The 9,921-nt window shown below is 37.8% G+C and overlaps 1 protein-coding gene across 4 annotated transcripts in view; it reads left to right on the forward strand.

Annotated features, from left to right (window-relative positions):
• The window catches only part of LOC122076694 (serine/threonine-protein kinase BLUS1), a 31,699-nt gene extending 21,806 nt beyond the window's left edge, over positions 1-9,893 (forward strand). For 3 of the 4 annotated variants that reach the window (XM_042642142.1, XM_042642141.1, XM_042642140.1), the window contains 9 exons: positions 937-1,025; positions 1,168-1,241; positions 5,578-5,706; positions 5,789-5,831; positions 5,931-5,977; positions 6,043-6,096; positions 8,572-8,633; positions 8,721-8,772; positions 9,313-9,893. In XM_042642142.1, the coding sequence (XP_042498076.1) occupies positions 937-1,025; positions 1,168-1,241; positions 5,578-5,706; positions 5,789-5,831; positions 5,931-5,977; positions 6,043-6,096; positions 8,572-8,633; positions 8,721-8,772; positions 9,313-9,384 (622 nt within the window). In that variant the 3' untranslated portion in view covers positions 9,385-9,893. The remainder of the gene's footprint in view (positions 1-936; positions 1,026-1,167; positions 1,242-5,577; positions 5,707-5,788; positions 5,832-5,930; positions 5,978-6,042; positions 6,097-8,571; positions 8,634-8,720; positions 8,773-9,312) is intronic. The other variant, XM_042642143.1, reaches the window with a different exon arrangement.
• The last annotated feature ends 28 nt before the right edge of the window (positions 9,894-9,921 follow it).

Here is a 9,921-nt window from a genome sequence, read left to right on the forward strand (position 1 = left end):
AGTTGTAATATCTAAATCCACCCCCCCCCCCAAAAAAAATGTTTCTTTCTGAGTTCCTGTCAGCATCAGGAAGTCTCATCATGTACAGGTCATTATTAGTTCTCTCAATTGCTTGATATAGCTTATGAGTGAAATGAGGTATTATCAAGGTGATCACGTGGTTGAAGGAGACACTTGCATTATTAGTTGTGAGACTAGAGGTGTCTGTGGAGATTTTAGTTTGTCTTGTGCTACACTTTTCAGTTGACAATAAGGACCTAAATATTTCTTGGTAGGAATTAAGTTCAGCTGTCAAGATTACTGATGTCTTGCACCCCTCCCTCTCCTAATTTGTCTTTGTATTTGAAAAAATTATGGAATACGTTACATAATGCCAGTAAATAAGCACATACATTCAAGAGAAGCTCCATAATTTTCATGCTGTGAATTTTGTTTTATTCTGTTTCTTTTGAATTTATTGAAGAGAAACTGCAGTAGCTGCTAATTGGCCTGTGATTAAAATTATCATATCATGCATCGTAAAACTTCCCATAGGGATTTGATTAACCATGATCATGTATTCATGTAGCCAAATTTAGAGTAGAATCTATTCTTATAATGGAATCAGTTGAGACTAACCGGCACTTATAGTGCAGGTTCCACAGCTTTCTGACTAACCCCAACATAGTTGTCAAGGCGTTGCCTAGACGCCGTGACAACTATGAACCCCAACCTTTAATTGATAATTTTTTTGCTTCCTATGGATGTGATGGTGGTGTACATCTTATTGCTTCAACAGTTAGAACCGTCTCTCACTAATACTTCATTTATCTCCCCATCATATATTGCTTTTTTAATGATCCACAGTGGCATTCTGATAAGTATTCTTTTTATTTAGACAAAAAGCTTTTAATGCATAGTGGTACCATCTAACCTGGGTCTGCAAATATTTGGAAGGGATAATGGACATCTGAAATATCAACCTGAGCGGAATTATAGTGGGCAATTATATCGTCAAAAGAGAGACATGGATAACCTTCCGTATGGTATGTCATAAGATATTGTTCATTCATCAGTAGTGATTTTCAAATCTTATCTCATTGTTTTCTTCTTGACTAAAGAACTTTCATAAATCATAATATGTAAATTGTTACGAATACGCTAGTATTTTTACACCTTTGCATTCAGTGGATGATGCATCAGGAGCAGTCGTTCAACGCAAGGGTCGCTTTCAAGTAACCTCGGCAGATCTCAGCCCCAAGGTATATTTCCTAAACTGCTATATCAAATGTGAGAATGCTTATCTGTAGGGCTATTCTCTCTAGATTAGTCCCGTATGGAGCAAAAAATTCATGGAAGATAAATAATAGTTCCATCTGAACTTTTTGTCATGAATGTCAGTAATAGTCGTGTAACTTTTGATGTTGATGTCAATGATATTGGTAGTAATAGTGAGCAGTATTAAAAGCCTTTTGTCTCACCTTAGATGTTTTCCAAATTTCGTGGAGATGTTGTGTACATCACCATCTAATCTACAAGTTTCAGTCCAAATGAATTTAATTCATTTTACCATCTGGCCATGTAAAGTTGTTTTGGGAAAATGTTGGAACTAAACTTTGAAGATTTTGTTTAACATTTGAAAATACAATGGAAAAAGTTCAATACATGTGCGTCCATATGATCAAGGTGGGGCCAGGGAGTTGTTAAATGGCCAATACAGTTCCCAAACTATGTACCCAATAAGTTTCTAAATCTCGGGTTTCGACCTAACCGAGATTTCAATCGAAATCCTCGAAAAAACCATGGATTTTTCCTTGGTTGGGTGGATACCATGGTTTTGACTCCCAAATAGTGTTATTTATTTATTGTGTACATCCTATTTTTGACATTTCTGACCTATTCCATGAATTAGATTCATGAAAAAACACCTAAAATGTTACTTGTGGTGTTGACCCCAAGTTTGCTAGTGTATGCTGAATGAAGCTGTACACCAGCCTAAGTCTACATATTAGTTACATAGTGGAAATGAAATACGTGATTAAAACAAGCAAAACATATTGTAGATTTGCGACTAACAATAATGTTACATGATAGAAAAAAAATTTTGACATCGGCCAATGGTGTCTTACATATATTAAGTTGAACACCAAACATTAAATATTAATGCTATAATGTTCAAATCTATGTTGTAGGAAAATGCATTTTTAAAACAGAAAATTTTAAAAAATAATTATCATGCAAAAGAAAATCGATGCCATGAATGCGTAGATCTAGCCATTCTATCTAACATTTAAAAAATTGAAAGCATCTCACCATGTTTACAACTACATTGTACCAAAATATATATATATATATTTGGGGGAAAATGGTTTTACTTGTTTGCTCCAAGCCTCCAAGGACCTTTTAGTAGATAGATCTCCTTTGGTTGTGCAAAATATGTGATTAGAATCACAGATTTTGGTAAAAATTTGACCCCTTTTTTTTTTTTTTTTTTTAAAATTTCGCTTCAATCCACTATTTCCAAGTCGAAATATGGGAGATGCAACTTGAAACTGTGCAAAATGAGCTTGTTTCCCATGAAACAAGTCATTATACAAGGACTGGTTCAACTAGGTTTGGTCAAACTAGTCGATTTCTAGGAAATTTCGATCGAAACTATTGAAACTGGTCGAAACCAGGGATTTTTATAATGTACCCCAAGGTTTTGTCTCGGGTTGGCTTGATACCATTGAAATGGTCAAAATTTCAACCAAGATACTCAAGATTTCGGTCCATGGTACCCAATGGTTGAATTGGGATCAACCCCCATATCGCCATATAGTCTAAATTCTAATATAGGTGGACTGTGAAGACTGCTTTCATTAGTCATGCAAAGGTCTTTCCTCTTGTATGCTAAATGAGGGGGAATGGTTGCTACACGCCTTGTGTGGAAACCCTTTCCTACCTACTAGCTATAACCCAAATTTGGTGGACATGTTGTCAACATCATCTAATCATTGTTAAATTTCTGACCAATTTGACTTCTCTACATGTGATTATAATGCTTTGGTCGATTATTGAGGGGCATATTTTTTGCTTAATTCTACCGACCAATTTGTAATTGATTCTTATGCGTCCTAAATAATGGATGATACTACCAGAAAATAGTAAACATAAATTTACATCTAGATAAGCTAGAAAAATATAATTTATTTATATTATGTGGTTTTGCCCCATGTTTGGGACCAATGTTTTAAGACTGTTGTTGCAACCACTTACTGCAAAAGATTGAGCTGTTAAGTAAGGGCTACAACAATTAATATAAACACCCAAGAAATTGTGTTTGTTTAAAGGAATAGAAAGACGAGGCGCTTCCCCCCCAACCACCCACCCCAAAAAAAAAAAAATTTCAGCTTCTTTCTTCTCTTAGTTTTCCATATGGTGAAATAGATTATATGTTCTTTCACACTGAGGTATTTAGTGCTCTTCACTGCTTTCAGTGAAAGTTGAATGGTTCTCATTCAATCTCGGTATGACCCGGTCCATGCAGTTGTGGGGTCAGTACTGGCCCATGGGACTAGTCAAGCCGAAGGCTTGGATACCCATTGTTATTCTTACATGAAACATATAGATAGTAGTGACATATATGCTTATTTTCCTTATTTTTTACTAGAAAATATTTCTCGAGAGATTTTGGAATCTCAAAACACTAATGTGCTATGTGTATGAAGTTTTCAAATGAAATTTGTCCAGGGAATACTTTGGTGCATTTTGGTTTTGCTTTTTTCGAATAAAATTGACATGTTACCTGACAAAATCTATTCAGTAAAAAGTTAAAAACATAAAATTTCCTGGTTTAATGCACTTTATTGAACGTTGTCTGTGGGATAATCTACCTTGCTCAGACTTTGCTTTTGATTTTCACTCTTTTCAGCTTGGTTTTGGTTTGCACTTGATCCATTTAGTTGGGTGGGAAGGCTTATTTGAGTAATGCAACAAAATAAAAACAAGGAACCAGTACCTACAAAAAGAGGAAGAAGAAGAAAGGAAGAGGGAAGGGAGAGGACATGATTGGAGGAAGAGAAACCATAGTGCTCATGGTAGGATTCAGAACTTCCTACTGTGAGCCTAGGTCCTTCAACTTCTAACTTTTTTTATTTTTTTTTTTATTTTGGATGAATAAGATATCATTGACGTCGAAACAGCCTCCCGAAATTCTAGGGGAAGGCTGCATAGTTCTCGCCCCCCCGCACATGCGAGAGTCTCGTGCACCGGGTATGCCTTTTTTTTTTAATATCATTAACAAGAGGAAAGAAAAATTTACAGCCCGAGGGGAAAGAAAAAGAAAACAAGCTGGAGAGGTAAACCACATGGTGGCCTAAGGGGGGGGGAAGGGGAGACAAAGATGGAGGTGGGCAAATCCCATGCAACAACAATAAGCATGTTCCTTGGGGAGTCCCTTGCATGTCTATGGGAAGGACGCAAGCTTGGAGCTAACATCAAAGAAGTTTGCTTTCCAAATCATGTCAAAGGATTTGGATTTTGAAGTCCATCTCTGGAGATTACGCTCCATCCAAATGTGGTTGATTGTGGCACAGAAGGCAACCTTCTTGGCAGTGTCGAAAATAGAGCTACTAGCAAAGGTCATCTCAACTCAAATCCATTCACTCAGAAGGGGGAGGGGGAGGGGGAGGGGAGAGGGGAGGGGGGGAGGGGGAGGGCGAGGCGGGCAAGAGGAAATGACTATTCTAGATGGAAGAGGAGAATCGGCAGCTGAAGAATAGATGGTTGGAATCTTCAACCCATTCCAACGTACGCAACAAGCCGACGGGACCAGGATGTGTCTATGAATGAGGAAGGATTGGGTATGGAGGCAGTGACGCTATGATGAGGGACAATGACTTCGAACCAAACAATCTTGCGCCAAGGAGCAAGAGGATTATGAGATCTGACCAGGTCTCAAACAGATGGAGGAAAGGATTCAGATGAATATGCTTCATCTGCTTGATGATTTCAATGCAGATTCATCTTCCACGGTGATCCCTGCAAAACAAACCAACAACGTTCATGGAAGAAACCTAGTTTTTCTTCATGTCATTACCAGCTAGGGTCTCATAGAATAGTATGGCAGCATAGGTTGCTGCAAACCACAGAGAAGGCCCTAAAGGCTTTCAAATCAGAGATTGGGGTAGTAGGGACTGATTACCTACACTCTGATGCCATTTAATAATATAACAACCAGGACCAGTACCTACAAAGCTAAAAGAGGAAGAAGAGGAATTGAAGAGAGAACACGATGGGAGGGAGAGAAACCCTAGTGCTCATGGAGTCATGACAGGATTCAGAATGACATACCGTGAGCCTAGGTTGACCTACTTATAACTTAATAAATATGAAATTACCAGAAAGGACAGAAATAGTCTAACACAATTACAACTAAACCCTTCACAACTAGATCCAATCAATTATGGCATTAAATAAAATCCCTTTGCTATAATGTTTAATAAGCTATATTTGGGTTGCACTAGATCTCCCAGAAGATGGGGCGGATTCATCATGATACATATCTTATTCTAGATAATTCCTTTGTAACCATAGCCACTTTTGTTTCTCATTCAGAGTGCTTGTGCAAACTGCTCGGTTAACCCAGTCTCTGGGGTTTCAAGCAGTCTGGCGACACCTACTGTTTCAGCCGCTTCAGTTCTTCCATCATTGCAATATATTTTGCAGCAGAATACTAAGCAGAAGGTGTGCATTAGCGAACTCTTCTCTCTCTTTATTCTCTTCATTCCTGCGGTTGTTTATTCTGATTTCTGGTTGATCTTTACAGGATCAAATAATTAAGTTGATTAAATATGTGGAACAATCATCTGGTAATTCTTTTCTTTGCCTTTTTTTTTTTCAAACCATTTCCATTTGTCTTCATTTGATTGTGGTATATGTCTTTGTAATGGTTGTCATGCTCTACACAGGCCATCAAGCAGAGTATTCTGATGCTGGCAGTACTGAGCTCTTACAGGTATACACTGCTCTTCTTGCTTGAGAACCTATTTATAATTGACTACACTACGACATGTGATGCAGTACAAAACCAGCGTAGGAGGAGAAAGAACCGAAAGGACCAGCCAGCCCTATCAGGTCCCTAATTAGACCCAATAACTTTAAGTTATAACCAACCCACAATAGGCCATAACTCAAGTTATAGTCAGGCCCATATTTTTGGGCCCATTTGATGGTTATAAGTATAGCCCATCAAGAGCCCATATGCAGCCATCTACCTGCCGCCTTTTGATGTTTCAATTTTGTCTGCTATTTGTGGGCTCATGTTGATGCCACATTTGGAGTTACTACAATCTTTCCTAGTTACTCTTTTGTTTTAGCTTCAATTCTTGTAATAGGTTCATAGTGATTAGTAAGTAGTAGCAACTAAGAGTCTGTTTTATTTTAGTAAGGTCTTAATTTTTTTTATGGCAAGGGATCTTCTTTCTAGAAGTTCCTAAATTACTTGGCAGCCAAGTAATCCGACACAATAGAAGGGTTTCTAATCTTGAATCATGGCCATTGGTTATTATAACTAAAGAGGAAGATGCAGCTAGCCCTCAGATTTGATATTTGAGAAAACTATGCTAAATGTGTATGCGCTGCTGTGGGATGATCCAATTGCTGTCCAAAATGGTGAAGCTTATGATTGGGATTTGTGGTGAAGCCCTTGTCATATCCCCCTTCCATCTTCTTTTTCTTCTATTCCTGTTCTGCAGGTATTCCAGAAACTATTTCTCTCTATTGTGGACTGTTATTTGGGTGAACCCTAATCTTATTTTTGTGTCTTAATAATCCCTTCTTGTTGACATCAGGATCTCCCCTATGATATTTTTTTTACATACAGTTTCAGGTCTGCAATAGGACTGTTTTTACAGCATACATGTCTAAACTTCAGTCACTGTTTTCTGAGTATCTAACATTCAGATTGGGCTGAGTTTTGAAGATGTTATCACTTCCCTTTCTACTCCATTCGACGCACAAACTTGATCGCCATCGTGCTGGTGAATTGAGAGTTTTTCAAGTTTTACTTGCTATTTTCTGTTTTTTTCTTAGTTTCTATTTTCTGTACATGTCTGTGTCTCCTGGTCTGACCATCATCTTTCTTTGATATTTTAACCACACAGTCACCACATTAGGACCTAACATATGTTTGGTTCAGCCCCATCAGATTTTTTATTTGTAAGTTCTAGTCACATTTAGTTTTTGCCATATTTATAGTTTTCTAGTTCACTGTGATTCTGGTTTCTGGAGGTTTGGCGTTTGTTTGTTTCAACTTAGTTTACCTCACCAAGATGGTAGATGCTTCTAGTATTAGCAAAAATGAGTTTTTAAACGAGATTAGTTAAATGAGACGTCTTATTTATCAGAATATTGTTTTTTCACAGTTTTTTTTTTTTTTTGGATGAATAAATAATTCATTACCAAGAGGAGAAAAATATTGTTTTTCACAGTTTTGTATTATTTGAGTTTGTCCTCTTTTTAGGTGTTACAACAGCTTATCCCAAAATCTCAAACTGTTAAGGACAACAAAAATATATATAGACACAAAACACCACCAACCCCCTCCAGGTGCAGGCCCGCACAAATGGTTCTGCATGACATTATCTGCATGGTGGAGCCATCATGGCACCAAGGGGCATGAAGTGTAGGGCAACAACATATAGCACAAACCCCTCGGCAACAACATATAGCACAAACCCCTCACACTTACCAGGAATTCAACATCATTACACCCGCTTATCCCAAAGGCTTGAGCTGTTGTGTGAGTGCAACAACAATGTATATCAACACCAAGAAAAAAAAAAATTAGGATTTTAATATTGTGCTCCTTTCATTGCTTAACAAAGTGTTCACCTAAGAAAAAACTGAAATGGCGTGTTTTAATACCTGTTAACTTTGTCTGCGTTGTATAATGTTCAATTTTATATACTGATGGTAGATCAGGTTGTGGCCGTAAGTCAGCAATTTGGTTTCCTCTAATGGTTCATACAAGAACTGGTGGGGCCTGTGCCAGATGGTTGAAGTGTTGAACCTGTTGAAATCATGTTGCGACAAATCGTGGCTGATTCATTAGTCATTTATGTATCTATTAAAGCACTGTGTGGTTTATGGTCTGAAGGAGACAAAATTATAAACTCATTGAAACTAGGATGTCAAGGTCATTGACCGCTGTTTTCATGGATGAAAATCCTGGCTGGTCTAAGTCATTTATGCATTTTATTAGAAAAAACATGTATGGGCTTAAGGAGACTTGATGTGATTTGTTAGAAACTAAGACGACCAACTGCTTGACCTCTGTGCTGCACATTGTTTTGTGCTCATAATTTTATTGCAAAAGGTTTTCTGGACCACTGTCATACTGACTTAGCAAAATGGCTATAATCCATGAGGAAGACATGTTGCCAATATGAAACAAATAGGGTCTGGAAGACTGGCCTGCCTGTCTGAGACTGAGTTATGAAGGATTGGTATGACCAATCTGAACCAGTGGATTGATAGGGAGCCTCTGAAATGGGCTAGTTTTCTTGCAAACAGCTGACTGTAGTTAACATTAATGGTACTGTCATGCAGATATCTCCAGCTTCTGCGAGGGAAAAAGAACTGCAGGCTCAAGTGATTCATCTGCAGCAAAGGTATGGGATGAATCCTTTGTCTTTTTACTAGGTTGCCTACTATTAGTAGAACTTCACATGTTTATTGAAGTTATTCTTTTATGTCAGCGTTGAAGGTCTTGTTGAAGAGTTGCAGAGACTGAAGATGATAAATGCTCAGGTTTGCTTGTCTCTGTTACTGTGGAGTTAATGGTTTCATTTGTTGCCTTGGCAGTATGAATGCTATCTCTCTCCTGATAATTAAATGGTGCTTCATTAGTCTTTTCTTTCAATTGGTGGGTGCACTATACCACATTTTATGTTACACCTGAGTGCACAATCCTTACCCTCCTGTGCACTGGTCTATAAAATGCGTTGGAAATTAATGCTGGTTGGGACGGCTTTCTGATGTTATCAGCCAGTCTCATCAGTTATGCACTTTTTGCTAAATCCCAGAAACCATGGTTCCTGAGAACTGAGACTATACCGTCTTTCAATGAGGTGCTAGCTCCTACTCTACTAACCATTTTGAAGTGGCAAACATGATGTAGCATTGGGCTTATTGTGTAATGTTTGCTCTATATGTATCTTCCATGTTTTGTTTTCCGTACTTTGTCTTATAAGAATGCCCTCAATTCTTTTTCCTAACGCATAATGATGTCACAAGCAAGAAGCGTCATCGTAGTTGATATGAAGTTATATAAAACCCTGTGGTTTGCAGATAGAAAGGCAATTGATCTCTCTGAACAAGCAGGATGCAAGGACTGAGAAAGAGCACGAGGAGCCGTCATGAGACTCCCAACCTATTTTGGTTTTCGGAGCTGAGAACCATTGATCATGACTAGTTCGTGTCCTGGAAAAGTTTTCTGCATCCCTGTGGTTTGCCAGCTAGAAGGGCAGTTGGAATGCGGTATAAGAAGCAAGGGGATTGAAAAATAGAAAGCAGTTATGAGAATCCCCAAGTCCCAACCCATCTTTGTTCTTTCATCGAAAAGATCTTTTCTGGAAGTGGTTGAGGGAGTAAGTTGGCCTTCCCAGAGTCATGCGATCATGCTTTAATTGTATTTTTAATTGTACAATATTATAAGATATAAGATATATTTACCCCCTCCGAGACCCTGCAGCAGTGGGAGTCTTTTTTTTTTTATAAGATATAATATATGGATGTGGGTGAAGAATGCGCACCCAAATTTTGAGATGATATCTGTATATTTGGAAGTGCCGCATAAAATATATTTTGTAATTCAATGACTAAATATTGTATTTTCATGCCAAATTTTGTATTTATGTTTTATTTTGGTATTTTTGCTAGTGCACTTTTTCAAACTTT

This window comes from Macadamia integrifolia, chromosome 4 (genome assembly GCF_013358625.1).
Source record: "Macadamia integrifolia cultivar HAES 741 chromosome 4, SCU_Mint_v3, whole genome shotgun sequence".
Lineage (NCBI taxonomy): Eukaryota > Viridiplantae > Streptophyta > Magnoliopsida > Proteales > Proteaceae > Macadamia > Macadamia integrifolia.